Source organism: Pistacia vera, unplaced genomic scaffold (genome assembly GCF_008641045.1).
Source record: "Pistacia vera cultivar Batoury unplaced genomic scaffold, PisVer_v2 Contig360, whole genome shotgun sequence".
Lineage (NCBI taxonomy): Eukaryota > Viridiplantae > Streptophyta > Magnoliopsida > Sapindales > Anacardiaceae > Pistacia > Pistacia vera.
The window spans coordinates 571630-596823 of record NW_022196180.1 but is presented as its reverse complement, the minus strand read 5'-3'; the positions used below and the strand labels follow the sequence as shown (position 1 = coordinate 596823).

Here is a 25194-nt window from a genome sequence, read left to right as displayed (position 1 = left end):
CAAGAGCCAAAGGCACATATATCAATCAAGAATCTCTCAGCATAAACCAAAACATAGTTCGTTAGTTTTGTTCCCCTGAAGAAAAATAGAGAGAAGCAAACAAAGAAAGAAAAAGAGGCGGTCAAACTTACACCAAACCAAACTCTAGTAAATTTGACGGTAGTTTCAAAGAGTAGACTAGAGAAAGAGAAGGTTCTGTGAAAGTCACCAAGACACGGTGACTGTTGGGGCATAAACGCAAATAAAGAAATGCAAAATTTTCTTGTCTTACCACTAAACGACTGAAATTGAAACGAAGACTGGGTACTCATCCTCGTTCTTCTGCGTCAACGCGTGAAGCAGGAACTTGCCAGGAATTGATCAGCACCCACGCGAGGAAGAGAAAATGTGGGTCTCGTTTAAATTGCGAAGCACTGTTTTGGCGCTTCTCTTGCTTGTACATAACAAACTTTTGGCGGTTTATTTGTGAAGGAAGGGCAAATCAGTCAGAAATGTACAATTAGTTGAAGCAGAAGTGGTGGACCCCAGATTAACGATTAATTATATTTGATTATCTTAATAGAAATATAATTAAGGATAATTCATCTAAATCCTCTTAGGTATTGGCCTTTATCAATAAACCCCCTCTAGCTTTGGATATAACATTCAATCCCTTCTTGTTTGTTTGAGTTACATTTTAGTACCATATGAACAGATAAGTATTCTTTTTACCCCTATCAAGTATCAACTTGTGATAAATTACCTTGATGCCTTTTGCCTAACGACGGCCTCGAACTAGGGTGGGGAAGGAAGAGCAGGGCTCCATTCACTCTTTCACCAATCTATTGTCAAAATAGATGATAAAGTATTAACATTTGACAAAACGTAAAGTGTCGAGAGTCATATAGAAAACTAAAGGGGGTTTATTAGATATAGGGTAATCGTTAGGGGATTTCAAAAAATTATTCATCAATAAATTGAATTCTCTTGGATTACATAAGGGGGCAAAAATAAAACAAGTTGACTCCCAAAAAAAAAAAAAAAAATACTTAATTTATCAACTACCATGTGGACTAATTCAACATGAAATTAAATAACTTTGATTGTAATTTTAAAATATTTTGAAGTTGGACCAGAAATATTGTCACAAAGCCAACAACCATTTAATATTTGATAAGAAATTAATTATGATTTATAAAATAAAAATTTGGATCATTTCTTTAAATAAGTGGTATTTTTTTTATTTTGTTAATCCTCGAAGGAGACTGATGCAGTAATCCACCAGCACGGCCCCCCACTTAAATCGAGGATACTTAGATAAAGAATCAAATCTGAGACCGTGCATCTATTCACAGTATCCTCAATTCGCTTTAATCATCTAGGTTACCCGATGGGTTAATAGGTAGTTGTTTATATATCTAAACATGAAGGTGACCCAAAGAGAAATTTAGTAGAAATTTTGGTGGAACTTCATTCATCCAATTTTCTACATGAACGTTTTGGAGGAAAATCTCATCTCTACCTTGCTGAGAGATCATGGGCCATAAAAAGCCCATAGTATATAGATGGGCTTCACAATAGGCCCATTTAAAACTTTGTAATCCCCTAAGCCCATACAAGATTACAACCAATCTCAATTGTCTCAAATTCGTCTGCTTGTTGAAATGTTGTCAACGCTGATAAACATGTACAATAATGTGTACACGACTTGTTTAAATCATGGATCGAGATAAAATAGACACATAACAAATTTTTTAATATCAATGATCAGTAACCTTGAATTTCCATTCTTGTATAATTTAGTAGAACAAAAACAAGTTTAATTAATTTCACATGGATCATATTTTTGTCAAATCATGTAAGTCCATTGGTCATGAATAACAAATTATCTTCATGTTTCACATTTACTTACTGTGCGGTCCGAACAAGGAACATTCTTGAGTTCGGGATATCGTAAATAATAATACACGTATAAATATTGACAAAATGTGATTTAGAATGAATGTATATTGAAGTGATTGATTACGGATGATGAATAATACGGCGACAAAAAGTCATAATCATATCAATTTTTTATACCCATTATTTGTATATATTATATTCATATAATTTTTAATTAGCAAACTTTATGGTTAGGTCAATGTTTTCATACCCGGACTGGGTCTTGACCCAGTCAAGGGGCCAGTCCCAAGTTGGGCGGTCTGACTGACCAATGACATCATGTTGATGTCAGCATGACGTAATAAAATTTCAAAACTTTTCTCTATTTGGGCATAATGATGAATGGCTTAAGGAAACAAGGTCATTCTTGCTTAGAATGGCTTGGAGGACAAACGAACAGTCATTCATTCTCTTGGAACGGGCATTCCGCTTCAACCCATTCTTTGACCCAGCGGTTAAACCGTGGTTCAACATTGTTTCCACCCGTTCAACCCCAGGTCAACCCAATGCAATAGCTAAAATGGGATTTCAGCCATTCAGTGGACCGGATTAGGGATCGTTTTCCCAGTTAGACCAGCCGATCCGATCCAGGTTTTAAAACCATGGGTTAGGTGATATTGAGTCACTCGTATATACTATAACAAAAGTACTCATTTTTTAAAGCAAATTGCAATTAGAATTCAGCAAGAAATGTAAAATATATCATGTATCCTATAATATAATATCGTAAAAAGCATATCAAAGATTATTAAAAACAATTAACTTTATACAACTCATTGCTGGATATTTAAATTTTCCCCCGATTCATAGACAATAAATTAACCCAACTTGAATCCATTTTGCCAGCAAAATAATGGGTGTATTATAGGATACATGATTCACATTATACGAGAGAAGAGGAGATGAATAGAGAAAACATGAAAAAATAAAATAAAAATCAATATCTTCTATCTCGAAATCAATAAAATATGAAAAATATCTTAGTGAAGTCAATAAAATATGAGTAATTTTAATGTGATCAAAATGATTAATTATTATAAAATATATACCTATTTTCAATAATTTCCGAATTTGAGTGGCGTCAAGTGACCCTATTAAGTATACTTCGGATACGCCCTTGACCACACGTAGCCTTAGAAATTGTGGTGATCTTGCAAAATTGATGTCAAATCTATGTGAAATTAATGTTCGAATGAGGAAGCCTATTCGTTCATTTTAACATAATGAATTGTCCACTTCATGCATATATTTGACATCAATTTTGCAAGATCACCACAATTTCTAAGGCTACGTGTGGTCAAGGGCGTATCCGAAGTATACTCAATAGGGTCACTTGACCCCACTCAAATTCAAAAATTATTGAAAATAGGTATATATTTTATAATAATTTTGATTCCACTAAAATTACTCATATTTTATTGATTTCATTAAGACATTTTCATATTTTATTGATTTCGGGATTCGAAGATACTAATTTTTTTTTCTTTTTTCATGTTTTCTCTCTTCCTCAATTCCTCTCCTCTTCTCTCATACTTTTCTCTTCATTTGGGTGGATGTCATAAGGTAAGATGATGCTCATTTTTTATTATTTTGCTTAAAAAAAAAAATTTATGTCTTTTTTAATTGATGAAAAATCATGATTTATGTTACCCTAGGTTGTTTTTATCATTTTATGTATGTTGAAAGAGCATTTCTGTGATGAAAGATTGTAAAAAATCGACTACGAAATCTTAAATAATTGTTTTATTACATATATTGATAGAGGATATTTGATGGCATTATCAATGAAGTAATTATGCAACGTTTTCAGAATATAAAAAATAATTGAGAACAATTATAAAATTGATAATTTGGCATATATAACTTTTAAAATTAAAATTTTAGATTACATTTTTTTATACTTATTATTTCAATATATATTTTATTATAAATTTATCAAATTAGATCTTTTGACCTCACCACTGACTAGAAATCCTGATTACGCCCCTGCCTGTGGTATAATTTATTTAAGTAGAGCTTATGAAAATAATACTCAAAGTTGATTAATATAAATTTTTACAATAATTACACATTTTGATGTACGCCTTTGTTAGATTAAAAAAAAAAAAAAAAAATTCTTGACAATTTCCCATATTTGGAAGAAAAAAAAACAAAAATAAAATAATCCCACAATGTACACAGACAGTTCATGACGTGGCATACTTCTATTGACTAATGGATTCTGTGGTGCCGTCCACAACAGTGCTTTTCCTTCGAGGCCAGGGTTTTATCAGATGCTCAAAGGACCGCTCGCTCTTACTGTTACCCTCTTCCACTGCAATTGCGGAATTGCCTACGTGGGGACCTCTCCACGTGACACTCTGTGTGACTCCGCGTGCTCTTCACGTCCTATTCACCTCGCCTCGCCTTTTCATTCTCTTTTAACTTTGAGTGAATCCGTTCTCCGGGGTCGGTGAGATAAACCCCTTTAACTCAGGAGCGTGCTCCGACACGCGCCAGACTTTAACTGCCTTATCCAGGCTCCCACTGTAAACTATCCACCGTTGATCTTCCTTGTTCTCACGATCATGATCTTCCTCGACGGCTACACATTTGACTGGCCCGGTGTGGCCCGACAAGACAGCTAAGCAAGAGTGGGCCCCGCTCTCTTCCCTTCTCCACACGCAGATATTCTTATCAGCCGAGCCACTGAACACCAAATTGCCAGCCGTGGCCAGGCACAGCACGGCCAGTTTGTGGCCCCGGAGGACCCCACCGTGAGACAAATGCTTTTCACGTTCCCAGAAATTTACCAGCCCATCCGACGATCCACAATAGAGCACAGCCGATTCTTCATTGACCGCCAGGGCCGTCACTGCATTCTCTTGTTTTAACAAAACCTGAACCAGAAAATGCTGCGTTCCTTTCCCTTGTAGCTCTCGTCTCCACATTTTGACAGTTCCGTCAGCCGACCCTGTGAAGACGAAACAATCGAAGCCCGCAACAACGGAGTTAATGGCATCGTCGTGGGCTTGGATTGATTCTAAACATTTAAAGTCTGAGATTCGCCACACTTTGAGGGTTTTATCCCAGGAGCCTGAGTATAACAATCCTTGTTCTTCGTTTAAGCTCAAACACGAAACTGCATCGAAGTGTTTGATTCTGAGAACGTTTCTGTTCCGTCGAACTTCGACGTAGTTCCTCGGGTTAACTGAGCATTTGACATAGTCTTTAAAAGTTGGTAAACTACCGATTCTTTTGTGGACGCTGGGGTTTTTGCTTGAAATCTTCCACACTCGGATTTTGCCGTCTTGATGACCTGTAAAAATCTTGTCGCCGGCTATAACAATGGCTTTAACCAAACCACTGTTTGATTTAAATCCTGAAAACTCCTTCAGATTCTTCCAAACTCTTATGTTCTTGCTATCCGAACCTGTGTATAATAAATCTCTATAAGCCGCTAACGAATATATATGACCTGCTTCACGCACAATGGAGCCAATCAGACCATTGCAGTTCAGGTTCTCCTTAAAAGAAGGGGCAATCCAGGGAGATTTGGTGTAAGGAGACGCTGTTTGATTCCAGGGAGACATTAGATAAGGAGAAGCTTCGCCGCTTGTCGGTGTAGGCGTACTGCTATAATTCGTATAGCATCTGGGACTCGTCGCAGAAGCACTGCTTTTACGATAATTCGAAGAGTAGTCGTCGAACTGGTGACTGTTGAATACCGCAATCGAATCTGCGTTCAAGAAAGAGCCGAACTTTGGTCTGTGGAGATTGCTCCGCTCCGCAACCACCGCTCCACCTCGCTCTTTCGTCATCACTTCAATATATTTATTCAAGAAAACGAAACAGGAAAAAACCAAAACTTTCCGGCGAGGAAAATGGGAGAGAATTTGACGAGAAATGTAAGGGAGGAGAGAGAAGTTGTTTGTTGACAGGAATTCGAAAGATTGATGGAGCGTAAAGGGGTATATATAAATAGAGAAGAATGAACAGTGGTGGGTGAGAAAGACGGTGGGTTTTTGACACGTGCTGGGATGATACGTAATCGTTACAACAACAGCAAGGTGACCGGGAGGTACCGGTAAGAAACGGAAAATATATTCTAGTGTAATAGATAACAGAGATTTTGCGGCGTTAGAGCTTTACACGTTAAATTGGGAAATATGCTTTAACTGAAGAGTTGAATTATTGCATGTGCCGGTTTTGTCAGATCAGATGTTTGACTCTTTGAATTGTCAAAAGTCAAAACCCAAAAGCACCACGGTGCCACGTCTGTTTCTTCATAATTTTTCTTACTGGTTATGAACAATCATTATACGTATGTTTACCAACGTTTTTATACCTGAACCGGGCTTTGACCCGGACACGGACCGATCCTCGGGTTGGACAGTTTAACCAATGGGTTGAACCGGTGATGTCAATATGCATGCTGTAATAAAATTTTAAAACTTTTCTTTATTTAGGTAAAATGATGAACGATTTAAGAGAAGAGAGTTGTTCTTGCTTGGAACGACCTGAAGGACAAATGAATAGCTGTTTATTCTCTTAGAACGGACATTCCGCTTCAACCCATTATTTGACTTGACGGTTGAACTGCGGTTTGATACTGTTCTCGTTGATTCAACCTTGGATGAATCTAGTCGAATGACTAAAACCAGTTTTAGCCATTCGATGGATTGGATTAGGGATCAATTCTCGACTAGTTCAGTCCGGATTTTAAAACCATGATGTTCACTCAACCGTTTAGATATATTTATACCTTTTGATTTATGGATTATTTCTAAGATTAAGACAATCACTTAATTGCTAATTATTTTTCATTAGATTTTTTTTTTTTTTTTTTTTTGTGACCAGGAGTGTTCATGTTAGCTTGCGTATACTTCTACTAGTCTTTTGAGTCCTAAAGTCTAATAACCATCCTTATTAGCAATCGAGGATAATCAAACTCAAGACCTCTCGAATAATATACCTAATAATAGTCCCTGTCACCCGACCACCCTGACTGTTTAAGATTAAGATTAAGATTAAGATAACGTTCTTGATGCTAATTATTAGATGGAGTTGATAATGATCCCATATTCCCATTCAAATCAACTAATTGGCTTATTGAATTAAGCACAATCTAATTCACTACCTGTCCTAGCTTCGATTTGCCAGAAGGTTATCATATTATCTAGCTGACTGATTGAACATCAAAGCACTAACTTTACTATAGTGGCAAACAAGAAATGAACTGAAGATTACGTTCACTTATCAGTTAAATGGGTCATTAATTATGATAACCACGACTAGTAATTCCGGTTGGGGGCCATTGCTAAATGTAGTCCCTTCGAGCTCTTACCATTTAAGGTAATATTACATGAGCCTAAGCAACACGAATTCAAGTTCAATTTGGTAACCATGGTTGTGTATATATTCATATCATGTGAACATATGTGACATGAAAGTAGCAATATTGGTTCGACTTTAGACTCATCCTGGAGTTCCACCCGAGGAAGCAAAGGTTGCTTGTAGTAGCCGCGAAATCTTCTACTGATACATGAACAACTATGTGGACCGATGGGTGTACTACTAGCCTTGAATGTTACCAGTTTAAAAAACCGATTTCGGTTAACCATTTTTTATTTTTTCCCGACCCGAAAATTCGGTTTTTTGAATTTTTTGAACCATAACCAAACCGGAAAAGTAACCGAACCGTTTTTTCGGTTATCAGTTCGGTTCGATTTTTGTTATATTTTTTAACACCCTTAACTATCATGTTTACTTCCAGTGCGGATAGTGTGCGTATTTGGGTTCAAAGCCTTGCGCGCTTTACGTCCAGAGGATCTACAAATCCCTACTACGTATACAAAAACTTTTCAAGGGCCACCGCATGGGATCTAAGTTGAGAGAGGTAAAATGAACAAGTATGGATGAGACCTTATTGGGATAATGTACTATTAAATGTAAATTAGGTTTATCCGCTAAGAACTACGATGTGAATGAATTTCACATTATCATTATAACATAAAGTCCTTATTTGTACACAAGTTGGTAAACCATATACGCTTTCTTTTCTTTCCTTAACGTAGGCAGTCCAAACTTATTGTTTCACATTTTTTTCTAGCTCAAACGCGCCCCATTGGTCAACCCTTTCTTAAATGGCTGCCACCTACATATCTTCATTGGTTCAAACATACAATGCCTGTTTTTTCTGTTAAGGTAACCGCCACGTGACGGTTTCTAGTTGCCCTCTCTTTATATCCAAACGATCAACTATACTGTCGTTTTGGGCCACGTAATGAATATTAATCAAGAAAAATACTATTAAAATATAAAATTAGACAGAATGCCAACAAGTTACACCACGTCAGCATGATGTAAGAGAATCAGAGTCGTCCATCTGAAGACTGAAAGTTGGGTGCTGTCTCAAGCTGCCACGTATAACATTGGATCTATCATGAATGAATTTTGTTTTAAGGAAAATAATACAGCCACCGAAAGTAGTACATTGAATTTGTGCATCGAATGACGTAACAAAATTCTGACCGTTGATTAATTTTAACTTAATATCAATCAACGGTCAAGATTTTGTCATGTCATTCGGTACATAAATTTGGTGTACTACCGTCGTTGGCTGTAACATTACTCTTGTTTCAATACATAGCCAACAATTTATCCTATATATATATATATAAAGTTTTTAAATTGAAATTGAAATTTGATATCAAGTTTTGTCTCAAGGGAAGAGTTGGGTGTACCGAGAATCTTGAGTGAATTACTTAAAAGGTTCTGACTTTGAGTTCTTTCTCAGTTGTTAATAAGAGTGGTCATTGGTGGTCTTACTCGATCGATAATTCTAAAGTTATGGAGATTAATTGAGATATACGTAAGCTGGTTTGGACACCTGTGATCCTAAAAAAAAAAAAAAATCATGCAAAATAAATACTTGGCTTGTGACAAAATGTCAAGACTTTAACTTCTGGTGGATTACCTAAACGTCTTATGTTCAAATCTCATAAAATGGTCACTTACCATATTTGTGACTTATCTAACTTATTGGGTTTGTATGGTATTCAATGAATCAAAAATCAGTTGAGATATGCATAAACTGNGATATCTAGATTTGTCTCAAGGGAAGGGTTGGGTATACCGAGAATCTTGAGTGTATTATTCAAAAGGTTCTGAGTTTGAGTTCTTTCTCGGTTGTTAATAAGAGTGGCAACTGGTGGTCTTACTCGATCGATAATTCCAAAGTTATGGAGATTAGTTGATATACACGTAAGCTGGTCTGAATATCTGCGATCCTAAAATAAAAAAAATCATGCAAAATAAACACTTGGCTTGTGACAGAATGTCAAGACTTTAACTTCTGGTGGATTACCTAAACGTCTTGTGTTCAAATCTCACAAAATAGTCACTTATCATATTTGTGACTCATCTAACTTATTGAGTTTGTAGGGTGTTCAATGAATCAGAGATCGGTCCAGATACGCATAAACTGGTTCAGATATCCTGTATAGAGTGAATAAAAAGTACTTTTATATTAAATATAATTCACTCAAATATCTTCTTATTATGTATTACTAATGTAAGCTGATTTAATCAAGACATAATTAAGGCGTCATTTAAAATCAATTAATGTTGGAAATCAAAGCTTAATGACGCTTAAGGTAAATAAACGACGTGTCTTACTATAGTATGAGCATACGAATTCATTGAATTCGTATAACCTACTGGTCGGTTGGTAAGTAAAAAATATTAATTAATTATAAATTCGTAGCAGCTTTTTTTGAGAATTTTGTCTGAATTTTTTTTGAAAAAAAAAAAATTGAAATATACTATATGAAGTCGCACCTAATGTGGGACAATCAAATTCTAATAGGTCACGTTCATAACAAGAAAAATATGACTAATACCACCAATTCAATTCTCCCAAAACGATACTTGGCCCCAGCTGAAGCAATGTCGTTTTGCGTACATCACTGCAGTTTGCCACTACTCTTACCAAACTACTTATCTCTTTAACAACTCTAAAGATCAAATTTCTTCATCTTCAATTCATAATTTATTGTTATTATCAGTTGACTATGGAAGTTGTTAATGGTATCTGATTTTGACACCAATGACTCGTACGTATAAAGTATTAAGCTGTTCTTAGAAATTACACGCGAATGATTCACGAGAAGTGTTTATGGTACTGAGATGATATATGTTTGATGAAACATAAATAAAAGATTGACGAAAGAGATTTTTATACTGGTTTAGATACTTAAAGCGAATCCTACATCCACTGTTATTTTATTATTCTTTAGCTATTTTTCTGATATTGTCTATACGGCGTACAAAAATAGAGAAATGCTTTGTTTACAGAGAGAAAATAATAAAACTCAAATGCTTGTCTAACTCTCATATATCCAACCCGCTCATTTTTCACGAAGAGATGTACTCAATTATACATCTTTGAGCTTAACATAATGAGTGTTTTTGTAAGTTGTCTGGACACGTGAGGATCATTCTTAAATCCTTATCTTAAAATGAGATAAGATTGATATAAAATATCTCTTGAAGGTATCTTTAAATACTTATTGAATTCTAATTGGTGGTGCTGACAATAGTATGTATTTTTGACAAAAACAGAAGCAAACTAACTTACGGGTTTGCCTTCTGATCCTCAAACAAATTCACTTAATCTCTTAGATTGCATTAACGTAAGCAGAATCTGGGCAAGTCTTTGATAATCAGACACGTTCTGTTAAATCTTTCTTTAAATCTCTGAAACCATGGCAACTGGCAAGATTACATAAGCAAGAACAGAAGATAATTAGTATTTTAAGTAAAGGGATTAGGGGGCAGGTGTTTAATATTTGAAATGGTCTTTACTGGAGTATAATTATTTATTGTTTGTCTGCAATGAGCAAACCAGTTTCCATGCTGTTGAACAAGATCATAAGGAGGCCAAATAGTTTAATGACACTTTTAATCTTTTGAAAATATAAAAAATGCATGATTTCATAAGCATGAATATTAATTGTTCACGGGGGGAGCAGTTTTAATTTATTGATATAATAATCTGATGTAAATGTGGCAGTTCTTGGTTTAAAGTTTCGTTGAATATTAGGGTTTATATATATATATATATTTTTTTTTTTTGAATGCACAAGCATGAAGAAGAAGGGGTAACAGGAAGTAGTTGATGAAGCTCTTAATAATATTATTTTACTCTTGAATTTTGTCTGGTCTTCATCAAGCAGCTTCCCTACCACTGAACAAAAGGTATATAAATCCAGAAAGTATAAATATTTGGCATTTCTGCAGTCAAATGCTGATGGGAGCTCTGATAATTACTGATTTATGTGGCATCGAGATTTTCTGCCACCTCTTAAACCAAACCTTTATTTATTGAACTTTTGCTCTATGATCAACCAATGACTTGCTTAATTAAAACTGTTTATAATATTGCAGCAACTGACAGTGAAATATGCCTGAAAATAATCTGATTCTGGTCCTGAAAACTTTTTAATTTCTTCTGTTTGAAACCACTTATTTGTTTTTGAATGAAATAGAAATATACGAATGACAAAATAAACAGAAAACATGCAAACACAAACAGTCAAGAGAAATAAGAAAACACGCGATTTATGTGGTTCACTCAATTAATAGTTACGTCTAGCAGAGTTAATATTATTTCAATACTGTCTTACCTCTCTTGTTTACAATGAAGTAATTTGCCTTATTATTTTAATACTGTCTAACAGAGTCAATATTATTTCAATACCGTCTCACCTCTTTCGTTTACAGTGAAGTTACAATGAAGTAACTTTTTTAATTTTTTCTGTTGAAACCACTTAGTTGTTTTTGAACGAAATAGAGATATACGAATAACAAAATAAACAGAAAACATGCAAACACAAATAGTCAAGAGAAAGAAGAAAACGCGTGATTTACCTGATTCACCCAATTAACAGACTACGTCTAGTAGAGTCAATAGTATTTTAATATTGTTTCACCTCTCTCATTTACAATGAAGTAATTTGTTTTATGATTACTATCGCTTATTACAGGAGATAAATGTGTTTATATACTAGGTTTAAAATACTAAATCTAGTATTACAAGAATTCATATTCCTATGTTTAAAATCAATAAAGAATTAACAATTTAAAGAAATCCTTCAACGGTTATACATGCAAAAAGCCGAAAACCATCTACGGGCTAGGGGGCATTGTTCTCTCGACCCTCGCCCACTCAGCGGGACCTCGAATGTGTCTGCATAGCTCATTAATACTGAAGTGGTCCATAACTCCAACAGTTTTCAGATAACTGTTGTTTGGGGCCTGAACAAATTGACTTCTTCATTTTGTTTCATCCTGGAAAAAAACTGGCTTCCTGCAGAAGATCGAGAAATGATGGCTGTAAAGCAAAGCAGATGCAGTAGCAGTTCAACGATTGTAGAATTGTTATGCTGATACTGATTTTTTTTTTTAATCCCAATTATGCAGACAAATTGAAAACAACAAAAGAGGGTCTTTCCCTGATAAATTATTTTCTGAAAATAATCAATAAGCATTTCTTTTTGTCTCCTAAACCAAACCTTAGATATATACAGGAGATGACATTAGAAAAAAAAAAATTGTTCATACTGGTCATATGAAATAGACAAAAGCATGGAAGTGACTTAATCTCATCGCATTCTCCCATCTCTTCAATAATTTTCACTTCAAGCTGATGCCACACTGCTCCTAACACTCTCTTTTCCACCCACTTCTCTGACATATTCGAGATCTGGGGCCCGGATTGAAGTAGTAGTAATAATCAAATCTTCCATTATTGATCAGAGAAGAAAGTATAAATAAAGATCATGAGGGAAGAACCAGACAAGGTATATGATCATCAGGTAAAGCTTTAGAATTTGCAGAACACCAAAAGCGAAAGTTCTAGTGCTGTACACATGGCTTGTTTCTGTTGACACAAAATGGACCATGGCTAAATCCCTGACTCGTGAATCTAGAGTAGCCAATGAACATAGCCAACAAGATTTTAGTCAAGGCGTTTGCAGCCACAGGTAGTGCTGTACACTTGGCTTTCTTCTGTTGAAACTTATTATTCCTGGATATGGACTATCCAACAGGTGCCAGCTGCTGCTAACTGACACTGTCAAAGAGGGGCTTCTATTTTCCCCATGAATGAAGTAACCCATGCAAATATCTGCTTTACGTAAGCTTAATTAATTAAGTTTTTTAGGGTTCATGCATCAATGTTTCAAATCAAGGGCAGCTGTCTTTGTGGATAAACCTCATATATAATTATCAACAACTCATCATGCATTTTACTTGCTAATTCAAAGATTTTTCGCTTCCTATCCATTCACGTGTCAACTTGTTTGATTTCCTCGATAATCCCAGTTGATTAAAAGTTCTAATTATTTGGATATATTTTTAGCCATGTCAAAAGCTCTCTGGTACTGATGCTCAACGTTCAAGATGAACAGCTACTCTTTTATGAATCCTGAGGTGGAGCTGGTGAGAAATTAGCTCCAATTTTCCTTGATTCTTTACCTACCTTGATGACTATATATATTTTGGTGATCGGTGGTGTTTAGGTCAGTTTACGCGTACTTCAACTAATCTCTCGGGACTCTTAAGTTGACAGTCAAGTAAATCCCCTCAGTAGCTACCCCTATTAGCAACCCAGACGGATCGAATTGATAAAAATATTTTGAATAATATAGCCAAGAGTTTTAGTTGACCGTTAGACTACTCAATGGTGGTTTGATGGCTAAATATTGTTATACTCTTAATTTCTATCAATAAAACCAAAATCAAAAGGGTTTACTACATTAAGGATAAGCATAATATATTATAAGCAATTGAAGAATTTTCTAGTCTTGTTGATAGTGTCAAAAGCTAGCTCACTTTATGTATTTATTTTATGAATAATTATTTAGTAAAATAATAATAAAAAGAAGAACATTTTAAAATTATCAAGCACTTTAAATGGCTCCTTCAATGAATGTTGTCATGTGAAGGTTCTACTCTTGCTAGCCTTACTTGATACATATAACATTATAATGTGATGTTATATATACATATATTATATATAGTGGGCATGTTTGGCTTATTATTTATGCTCATATTCCCAATCCTATTCTCCAAATAATGTTTGACACATTATTCCAGAAATATTACTCTATTTTTTAATTACTTTTAGACCCCATAAGGTTATTAATTTCATTAAATACCCCCTGAAAAAAAGTTTAAAAATGAACAAAAACACCCCCGTGACCTATATTTACCAGATTCCGGTAACCATCGTCGGTGGTAGTCGAAATCTGCCACAACGATGAATTACCAACAGGAACTGGCTGGTAATTCACCGATCTGGTTGTCAGCAATGGTCAACAACGGCCATATCTTTGGCTGTCGCTGACAACCAAAGATAGCCGTCGTTTTAGCCTTTTTCGACCGTCGCGGCCACAACATGCAGTAGATCTGGCCTTTTCCGGCTAGATCCGTGGTGGATCTGGCTGGAAAAGGCCAGATCTACTGCATGTTGTGGTGGATCTGGCCGGAAAAGGCCATAACGACGCGTTACGACACATATCCAACCGGTCTATGTCGTAACGCGATTTTTCGGCCAGATTCTGGCGGTGGTGGCCAGAATCTGGCATTGCAGGTGATCGGGGTATTTTTGTCATTTTATATATTGGGTTGTTTAATTAAATTAAACCTAGGGGAAATTTTAAATTTTATCTCGTAATACTCCTCTATTCAACTACCCAATATTATTCCCAAAATCATATCCAAAATAATAAACTAAACGCACCCATATAATATTCTCGTCATATCGCAGTCCAACTAGGTATATATTATTTGCTTTGTTTTAGAATCAAGCCTTCAAATATTCACAACTAAGAAGAAAAAGTACTACATTCTCTTTCGGATAGGTCTTGAAAGGAGAAGGAAAGTTGGACTACCAACAGACATCTATTATTGAATTCACCCGACCCGATAGAACTAATTTTGAGAACGTCCAATGCCAAAGTCATTGAACGGGTATGTCACTAGTCCTTAAAACATACTATGTAATAGTACTTTATTGGTTGGGTGACACTTAAGCATTTTACCAGATTGTATCAATCTACTCTTGCGTGATTCATCTTAAAGAATATACTCAGGAGTGGGTATAGGAAGGACGATTTCAAAACAGACTCCCTGTTCATTATATAAAAAAGATCACCAAGATTACAACCCGCCACATTGAGTAGTGAGCCCACTTTGATACCGTTTGTCATATCATAAGTCCAAAGCAAATAATATTTGCTTAGTTAGACCAAGAATATGGCAATTTGTACATGAAAAGTGATTTTTAGCCCTCACTATTTTTCTCTTTAGCTCCATCTTTAAGTTTAAGTGGAAATATAATTGTAATAAAAAAAAATAAAAAATTTATTCATCTTCTTCTTTCATATTTTTACTTCAAAGCTTTATAGTTTCAGTTATCGAAATCAAAAGTAAATTAAATCAATAAAAATTAGGAATAAAACATGAGACAAAATCAATATATCCTATTGATGTCGGCTAAAGACAAAAATAATAGGGCTAAAAATCACTTCCCTTTATACATAATTTTAAGTATTTGAAAGACGCACTCACTCACTATTTGAAGACGAACCCTAAGCCATATCTGAGTCAGGGTTTTGTCATCCTTAGCAACTCTATTCTATGAGGCCTTGTAACATTAAGATTTTGTGGGAAAACATCTTAAAAATCGCCATTTTATATAAGTTAATAGGAAAAAATATTTATCGGCTTATATCATATCAATAATGTTACCTATATATAATTACTTTTAGATTGGTCTGTTTTGATTGTTGATGTGTCAACATCACAAAAAATTAACGGGCGAATGATTTGGGCTTTTTTTTTAATGATGGTGCACATAGTAATAGATGGAGGTGCATCTAAAATATATCTTGTTCTTTAAGTACACCAAAGCCCAGCCCACCAAACTCAAGCTTAACTCTTCTCAAAACAAGCCCAATTCTGGGCCCATTACACTTTCCTTCTTGGCCCATTACTCCTTTCTTCTTCTCCAAGTCGAATAGCTTTTTCCCTGAGCTTAATTTTAACTAAAATATAGCTACTGAAGAACTCATTGCTTCTCTTAACAATGGAGTTCGTTCTCGATGAAGGAAAAGACCTCAACAAAGACTGCTCAAATCTCATTTTGGTTCGTTAAATTTATCATCTTTCACTGCAATTACAACTTTACCCATTTTTTTTTTTTTTATTTTTATAATTTATTGTTTTTAATTTAATTTTTGAAATTCGGATCACAGCCTGCGTTATCGATCGGAAATGTGGGCCAGCTAGCTGTTGATCTGCTCGTATCGTCCACCGGAGCGGAAACAATCGGATACTTGGACGACCCCTTAGTGCTTCCTTGTGTTGGCAACGACGCTTATCGGCCGAGTCCACGTGGCGACCTTGCTCTGCCTCTTCAAGGTTTATTATTATCCTTTTTTTTTTTTTGGTGATTGTTGAGTTCAGTGTTTTATGATTGTTTTTGTTTTTGTAGCTTATGAGTCATCTTCTAGCGGACTGAATCTTGTCCAGCAAAGATCTCCAGTTATTAAGGTCTTTTCTTTTTGTAATATTAAGCTTCAAGTTGATATTTTTTATTTGTAATGAATGGCGATGGGTTTATTTCAGGGGAAGTTGAAAGGACTAATTAGTTTATGAATTCTATTTGGGAGTTGAGTATCTTGAGTTATGAATATTGAGATGAGTGTAGTGCTAACTTGTGGTTGGAGAAAAAAATTGCATGGTAGTGTTGAAGATACTGTGATATGGTGTGCTTAGAATTTTGAGTAAATAGAGCTTTCTATTGAGTGGGGTAGAAAAGTTCTGCTTTTTAATGTAATCATAAATACTTTGATCATTTATACGCAACTAAGAGGAGTTTAGATGGTGAAGATTATGGATGACAATGTAGTATATTCTCATAATCTTTTTCTTTTCCCTAAAAATGAAAATGAAAAAATGAGGAGCAACTTTGCTTATTCTCTCAGTGGCTATCCTGGATGAGGGCTTGAGTAAAATGTGTGGTTTTCACTAGAAATTTAGCTGTAGCATCTAGATTAACCTCTTGCTTCACTTTGTGTTACAAAATAAGACTTTACTTTTTATCCTGAAGTATACAGGCTTATTTTCCTGATGATTTTTATACAGGGGATGATGGTTGAATATGCTAAGAACTTGGCAGACTTTGCTGCTGCTAGTGGAAAGAAACATGTCGTTGTACTTTCTGGCTTAGACTTTGGGAGGTTGCAGAGAATTGATATGTCAAGGTATATATATATTTTGTAAAAGTAATTTTTTTCAGGTCTTTTATTAATAAGCCTTTGGTTTCTAGGAAACTAAGCATTTCAAGGCACCAGGTCCACCAATTATTAATCTTTGAAACTGAAATTTCTACTTATTGGGTTCTTTTACCTGATTTGTCAGTAGATGGCAAATGAAAACAATTTTTGTCTGGTCTCTCATCCCAACTCCAAGAGCAAGTGATCTTGTGTACATTTGATAATCAATGAATTTGGATTTTGTGTATGTTAAAGCTAAGTATTGTGATTCCGAATAGAGCATTTTAAACAAAGTTTTCCAACCAAATATGCATTGAAAGAAATCTCTGAGAAATGAATTTAATCATGATTGAAACCTGCTTGAAAACAAAACAACTTTTCCACAACAGTTATGGCAAGACTAATAAATTGGTGGTGTTCTATATAAAAGATTCTCTTGTGCGGGAGCTCTTCAGCAACCAGATGATACTGTGCTTGTAGTTGCTTTGCATTTTAATTACAATGATTAATCGTTTTGCAATTGTTTCTTATCAAAAGCATTTTGTTGTCATATTAGTGGTTTGCAGATATATTACTTATCTAGCAAAAATGCTGATGGGACAGATGACGACTGTGAACAACTTGGATGGAAAAGACTGCAGGAATACAACCCACACCAGAGGTGTTGGGAATATGTTAGCAATTTAGCTGAAGGAAACTCTGTCGAGGACGTTAGTTTGCCACTTGAAGATGAACTAGAAGAAGAAGACTACTATCCAAGTTTGCCATTTGCTGCGCTATTTTCATGTTTCAAGGTACAAATTTCAAATTATAATGACCAGTGATTCCTATCAAGTGCTGCTTTTAATTTATATTCTTTATTTCTTTTTCATTTCATCATTTTTGTAATTCTTTTTATTTCTTTCTCTTAGTCTTTAGGGTTGCTCCTGGCATATGAACAAGTTTAATTTCTCCTTATCATATACCACTACTAATATTATATTTATGACACTTCTCTGCGTGAAAATTGTATGTTGCTGATGTTAGTGCATCAATCAATTGCAACACCATTTTTTTCTCCTTTGGAATGAGTAAAAATAAAATTTAAACGAATGCAAAAGAGTAAACTTGTGCGCAGGTAGTATACTGGATAAGCCTCAGGCACTGTTTCAAAAAGAAAAAAAAATTGCAAAATCAGTCAAACATTAGTTTGAACACTAACAAAGAGTCAGTCACGTGTGCTTTGCAAAAATTCAGGACTGGAATAGAAAAGTTGTTTTTTACTCTAAAAGCAAATTTGACTAACAAGAGTTTCTTGGGTTACTGAATCAGGCCCGAGGTTTGAAGGTTACATGCTTGTTATGTTACTGTTCAGAAGGGGACAATATGTCTGAAGCTTTCCATCTGGCTGAGGCAGCAAGCAAACTCTTGAAGTTGAATCCTGACAATTTTCATGGTGAGTCTTAGTTTTGAGTTGGATACTAGCCTATATTCAATCTCCATGCCTCACCAATTCTTCTCTCTCCCTGAAAGAATAATAAACTTCTGAGGTAGTTGGAATGCAAACTATTGGCCTACCACTTGTTGCTCACTCATTTATTGAATTGAATCTGCCAGTTTTGTTGTAATCTTCATACATGCATCAATTTAAGAACTTGCAGTATCATTTCTTCATGCTATGGTTCTTAATGCTCACAAATGACTCTAGTATATAAGCCTATCATTGATAATTGGTAATCACCTGTCCTCTTAATTCTACATGGCTAAAGTCAACCATGTTTCATATGATTCGCTTGGCACGAAACGTCCTGAATGGCATTGTGTGAATAAAAACTGAGTTCTCTGGCCTAATACCTCGCAAAAAACTCCTGTTTTTCCTTTCATTACAACCATTTCTGAATAAATTTCTGGATATCAAGGTTAAATATAATTATTTTGCAACACAAACGTGCAATTTTTTGTCATATATGTTTTATGTAATTAATATATTCATATTGTTATCATGATACCGTATTTGTGATTGAATATGATTAAGTTGAAGTTTCAATTGACATCTTTTTATTTTCTCCTAATATAATGCCATTGATCATCATAATGTATTTATTGCATACAAAAGTTAAGACTTTCTTAAACACGAGGATACCTCTGCTATAAACCTGCTGATTTACGAATCATACTTACATTGCACTAATGGTTATTTTTCAGGTGATAATGGTGAGAAATGGATCATCCCATTTTCATGGATGACCGTCTATGGACCGCCTCCGGATATGTCTATCTTTTAGGCGTGATAGAGTTGACAATCTGAGTGACTAGTTATGTTTAATAACATCAACATAGTGATGGTTGTGGTGAGTATTCTCTCCTGGTTTGTACTCTGAATATCTTTACAGTCGTTTGGTCGAGAGAAAGGAATAGTTAGTCAGTTGAATCAGAGAAGAAAAAGATCTAGTTGATAAATTTTAGTTGTTTGTATATTCGGACAACAATTTTCTTTCGGGTTGAAAAGTACAAAAAAAAATTTAGGGTCTGATTGTTTCAATATTTTCCCCTATTCTATTCTTATTAGCGGTGTTCGGTTCTGAGTATCCTGTATTTTTTGAAGGAACCGGAGCCGGAACCAACAATTCCTTGAAATTTGGAACTGGAACCAACGGTTCAAGTTCCTAGGTACCTAGAACTGGAACCTGTAACAACGGTTTTGGTTATAAAATCTATGACTACCCAAAAATTTTTAAAATAGCAAAAAAACCCTTAAAAACTTACAAATGCCCCTCATCTGGCACTTGTTAACAAAAATAAAATTATAAATTATAAATTCAAAACTACAAACTCCGTTATTTTGTAAAGACAGATTCTCAAAAGTTAAACCAACTTACTTTAAAAGTTCTGAAATATAAATAAAAATGTATTCACGTTACTTTTTCTACAAAAGTTTTTATTAACCTTCCTATTCTTTAATTTTATTTTATATTAGTCTCGGTTCACGGTTCCAGTTCCTAACTATAGGAATCATTATTGGAATTGCACGGTAATGGTTCCAAAAATTTGGAATCGGAATCTATCCGTTGACGGCCAGTTCTGGGTAGAAACCGAAACCAAACCTTGGGTGCTTGTCGGTTTTGATTCTAATCGATTCTTTTGAACACTCCTAATTCTTATCATTTCTAAAATATACACTTGTTTCCTTATTCTAAAAGTACTGTTATATTTTATTAATTATTTTTAATCTCCTAAGTTTGTTAATTTAACTAAATACTACCCCAAAAAAAGTTTAAAAATTACCAAAAATACCCCCATCACCCATATTTACCAGATTCCAGCTACCATTGTCGGAAGGTGATCAGAATCTGGTATAATAATGCACTATCGACTGGATCTAGCCGATAGTGCGTCGATATAGCGATGGTTGACTTTCGGTATTTAATGGGTAGGTAAAAGTGTTTTTATAATTTTTAATGTATTTATTACATAGGTGTTTAGTAAATTAATAAACTTAAGAGGTGTTTTTGTTAGTTTTCAAATCTTTATCTCTTTATTTCTACCAAACTTTTACTTTTTCAAAAATATTTTCCAAAATACTCAAATAAACACATCATTTGATTTTGATTTTCAGATTTCATTCATCTACCATGGTCACCATGTGGATAATTGAAGTAGTCGTCCTGCAATAATATTCCTCTATGAAATCGTATTGGACTAGAATAGCTTTTTTTTGGGATTGGATTGAATTTAGTACGGACCTGTACTACTTTTTAAGTGTCGTAACAAAGCATCTCAAGTCATCAATTCCGATTTGGTCACTCTTATCCCTCTTTTAGGTTTTTCAAATTAAGAAGAAACCAAAACCGTCTCTCATCTCTTAATCTTCTTTCTTTCACTGTGTTGGTCTAAACTTCCTATACAACAGTCAGTCACCATTGCAGAAGCTTCAATTGAAGCATCCTTTTAACTAACATACTCTCTGCGGCTTATGCATTGATAATGTAAGCATCCTTTGCTCAAAACACATTCACGATAGACTTCCTTCCATGCCGTAAAATCTCGTATATATTCCGGTGAAATTATCATCTCCGAATAGCTCAGACTCTCATCCGTTGGTCGATTATCGGAGATAGTAACATTATTTAACTCGTTATAATCAGTCTTAAACTTTTATCTTAAATCCCACGTTGTACATGAGGGTCACATTTTTCTATTGTTGGAATAACATGATTCCATTATCTTACTGTTTCATTTATTAATATATTTGACTATATAATTAAACTAATAAAGTCTTTCTTAATTAATTAATTAATTATTGGGCACATGCTTATAATCAGTGGCGGATCCAGGATTTTTGTCGAGGGGGGCCTCAACGGCTCTGTTATTATTTACCAAATAATTAGTGAAAACTTGAAAAAATACCAAACTTTAATAAAAAAAATAATACAATATTAAGAACCTGAGAAAAAAGAATATACAATAACACAATATTTTCTTACTTAAATAAATCTATGAGAAACAAAATTTTGAGTAAAAGTGTTGAGTAAACCTTGAACAAAATCTTCTTTTAATATTTTTATTTTTGGCTTTCAAATATTATAATATAAATTTTTATAGCGTTGATCAAACCTAGCCTAATTAAGTTAAAGTCAACCAAAATTTATATCAAGTCAACGTTACGTTGACTTTTAATATGAATTAATAAAAGAGGAGAAATTTTTTTAGTATAAAAATATATAGTAACTCAAATTTCTTTAATAATTTTAAACAACTAAACGGTGACGTTTAAAATGTAGAAAAGTGGTGGGTGAAGGATGAAGAATAACGTCCTTTAAAATATAGTTTAGGTTTTTATTTGAGAAAACAAATTCATTCTTAAACAGAAAATATAAAATAAACTCACAAGATTAATATCTTTTTCTCTCAGAGTAGAATAAAAAACCTCAAAGAGAAAAAAAATGATTCAATCCTTAAATAAACTAAATTGAAAGTAACAATACATATACCTAAAATCGATAAAACAGAAAACAGAGCTAATTATGACATCTTGAGTAGTGAAAATTTAACAATTTCAGTCTTCAAAAATTTTAAGAGAGTAAAGAATCTGGTGATAAAATCATAAAAAACAAGTAAAACTGTATAGAAAAACACTGAAAAAAGTTTTAAATTTCTAACATGATGTGGGCTTAGAATATATATATATAACAAATTTTTTTGTAGACCTAGATATACAATATGTATAATAGTTCTTATATATATATATATATATATATATATAATATATATATATGTTAATTAACAATATTTTTCGACTGTATATTAATTTTTTTTTTTGAAATTTTAGGGGGGGTGAACCCGCCCTACTTATAATCATATATTAATTATCACTCTGATCCAGACAACCCACGTTTGCCATTAAAAATAAAAATGGAATTAACCCACGTTTTTTTTTTTTTTTTTTCCAATGTAACAATTTGACCATAGTAGTAGTTACAAAAATATGAACAAACTCTAGCAGGTGATTTAGATTTCCACGAAAGTATTTTTTATAAAAGAAAAAAAAAAAAAACTTAATCAGTACGAAAGTATAATTTTCCTTTTGAAAAGTATTAAAATCAAGGAATTTAATGTTTATCCAGAAAGTATAGTACTAATTAATGAAGTTAAATGACTGTAACGTAATGATTATTGTATTAATTAACCTCTAGATAACCATTGATTAGTTTTAATTAATTTCTATCTACTTTGCCAGCTTGTTGATTGCTTGCATTTAATAAATAATCTCAACTAATATTCAATAGGAGCTGTTTATTAATTATTACTAATTATATTGCACATGCATGAATTCATAACCAAGGAAATGGTAAAAGGAAATAAAAATTATAGAACTAAATACAATTGTAAAAGGATTCGGGTAGAATTCACTCTTAAAAACTAGTTTAAGGAAAGAGAGAGTCTAACCACATATATACACCATAATAGCCTATCAAATTTTACGAAATGGGATAAATACAACTTTTCACGTTCGACGTACACAACCAGAGTTATAGAGTGGACAAGTACAACTTCTAACGCACCCTCTCTCATGCTCAGTATGCACGGCCAAAGTCTAAACCTATCATTATCTAAAATAAACGTAATTTTGATACCATGATTATCAAATGTAACCAATAAATTTTGATAAATATTTTGTTTTTTTTTTTTTAAATTAGGGTACCCCACAAAATTGTATTGTATTACTCATAATATTTATTTTTATTGACCTTTATTATCACTTCTCTCTTCATAATCTCTATATAAATGGAGAGTTTTGAGAAACTTTCTCATCCATATCAACAATTCAACGTTCATCATAATCTCAAACAATGTCTTCTTCTTCCTCATCACCAACCTCTGAACTTCCACTGAAACCAATCCCAGGCAACTATGGCCTACCATTCTTTGGTCCCTTAATGGATCGTCTGAACTACTTCTACTTCCAAGGCGAAGATAAGTTCTTCCAGGACAAAATCAACAAACACAATTCCACCATTTTCAAAACCAACATGCCTCCTGGTCCTTTCATTGCCTCTAACCCCAAAGTCACCGCCGTCCTCGATGCCATTTCATTTTCCGTCCTCCTCGACACTTCCAAAGTCGAGAAAGTCAACGTTCTGGACGGTACTTTCCTCCCTTCTTTATCCTTCACCGGTGGCTACCGTGTTTGCGCCTATCTTGACCCCTCTGAACCCAACCATTCCTCTCTCAAATCTTTCTTCTTTTCTTTACTCGCAAAGAAGCACGACCAGTTCATACCTCTCTTTAGAACATGCTTATCCGAGCTCTTTATCGACATTGAAGAGCAAATGTCCAAAGAAGGCGAAGCATACTTTAATACTCTTGGTGATTCCATGGCTTTCAACTTCTTTTTTCGCCTTTTCTGCGATAAAAGCCCCGTTGATGCCCAGATTGGCTCAAAAGGACCAAAACTTTTTGACAAATGGTTGTTTTTGCAGCTTGCTCCTCTTATAACCCTCGGGTTGCCGAAGTTTCTGAACCTTGCAGAAGACTTGTTGCTGCATATGTTTCCATTGCCTTCCGTTTTAGCAAAGTCTGATTATCAGAAACTTTATGATGCTTTCAACAACTACTCGGATCCAACTCTCGATGAAGCTGAGAAATTCGGAATTAAACGTGATGAAGCTTGTCATAATTTAGTATTTCTAGCTGGATTCAATGCATACGGTGGTTCAAAAACTCTATTTCCTGCTTTGATCAAATGGGTTGGATTAGCAGGACCGAAGTTACACCGCCAGCTTGCTGATGAAATCAGGACCATTGTTAAAGCTGAAGGTGGAGTCACTTTCTCATCCCTGGAAAAAATGGTCCTCACTAAGTCAGTTGTTTATGAAGCATTGAGGATTGAACCTCCGGTGCCGTACCAGTACGGCAAGGCCAAGGCGGACATGGTGGTGAATAGCCATGATGCAGCTTTTGAGATCAAGAAAGGCGAAATGATCTTCGGATATCAGCCGTTGGCGACCAAGGATCCTAGGGTTTTTGAAAATCCTGAGGAGTTTGTGGGGAATAGGTTTTTAGGGGAGGGAGAGAAGCTGTTGAAGTACGTATATTGGTCGAATGGGCGCGAGACGGCGGAGCCAACGGCGGACAACAAACAGTGCCCTGGCAAGAACTTGGTGCTGCTGCTATGTAGAGTTATGTTGGTGGAGTTGTTTCTTCGTTATGATACGTTCACCATTGAAGCTGGGAAATTGTTGCTGGGATCTTCTGCAACGTTCAAGTCCTTGACCAAGGCCACAAGCATTTAATCTTAATCAAATTAATTTCATGTAACTTTCAATACGCTAATTGAATTTATTGTTGAATATAATTCATATTTCAGGATTGCAATTTATTTATATTTGCTGAACGAATGCTATCACTCTTCCATGTTTGCTACTCTACAAAACCCCTCCTACGTTGACTCTTGTTAACTCGCCGAATG

General features: G+C 34.5%; 3 protein-coding genes across 3 annotated transcripts; 2 read left to right on the top strand and 1 right to left on the bottom strand.

The window, feature by feature from the left end:
- Nucleotides 1–4022: 4022 nt before the first annotated feature.
- On the bottom strand, nucleotides 4023–5835 carry LOC116140033 (protein JINGUBANG-like). The gene has a single exon (XM_031425668.1). The coding sequence runs from the start codon at nucleotides 5718–5720 to the stop codon at nucleotides 4341–4343; it is 1380 nt and encodes a 459-aa protein (XP_031281528.1). The 5' UTR covers nucleotides 5721–5835; the 3' UTR covers nucleotides 4023–4340.
- A 10162-nt stretch (nucleotides 5836–15997) lies between these two features.
- On the top strand, nucleotides 15998–19737 carry LOC116140028 (proteasome assembly chaperone 2). Its single transcript, XM_031425662.1, has 7 exons — nucleotides 15998–16114; nucleotides 16224–16389; nucleotides 16463–16521; nucleotides 17116–17234; nucleotides 17803–18040; nucleotides 18558–18681; nucleotides 19431–19737. The coding sequence occupies exons 1-7, from the start codon at nucleotides 16055–16057 to the stop codon at nucleotides 19508–19510; spliced, it is 846 nt and encodes a 281-aa protein (XP_031281522.1). The 5' UTR covers nucleotides 15998–16054; the 3' UTR covers nucleotides 19511–19737.
- A 3788-nt stretch (nucleotides 19738–23525) lies between these two features.
- LOC116140037 (allene oxide synthase 3-like) lies at nucleotides 23526–25143 on the top strand. Its single transcript, XM_031425674.1, has one exon. The coding sequence runs from the start codon at nucleotides 23576–23578 to the stop codon at nucleotides 25016–25018; it is 1443 nt and encodes a 480-aa protein (XP_031281534.1). The 5' UTR covers nucleotides 23526–23575; the 3' UTR covers nucleotides 25019–25143.
- The last annotated feature ends 51 nt before the right edge of the window (nucleotides 25144–25194 follow it).

Bases quoted from the DNA above. Each gene is read 5' to 3' on its own strand.
- LOC116140033 (XM_031425668.1), bottom strand. From the start codon at position 5,720: ATGACGAAAGAGCGAGGTGGAGCGGTGGTTGCGGAGCGGAGCAATCTC.
- LOC116140028 (XM_031425662.1), top strand. From the start codon at position 16,055: ATGGAGTTCGTTCTCGATGAAGGAAAAGACCTCAACAAAGACTGCTCA. The intron at 16,115-16,223 runs GTTCGTTAAATT...TTCGGATCACAG, and splicing joins ACTGCTCAAATCTCATTTTG to CCTGCGTTATCGATCGGAAA. The intron at 18,682-19,430 runs GTGAGTCTTAGT...GTTATTTTTCAG, and splicing joins GAATCCTGACAATTTTCATG to GTGATAATGGTGAGAAATGG.
- LOC116140037 (XM_031425674.1), top strand. From the start codon at position 23,576: ATGTCTTCTTCTTCCTCATCACCAACCTCTGAACTTCCACTGAAACCA.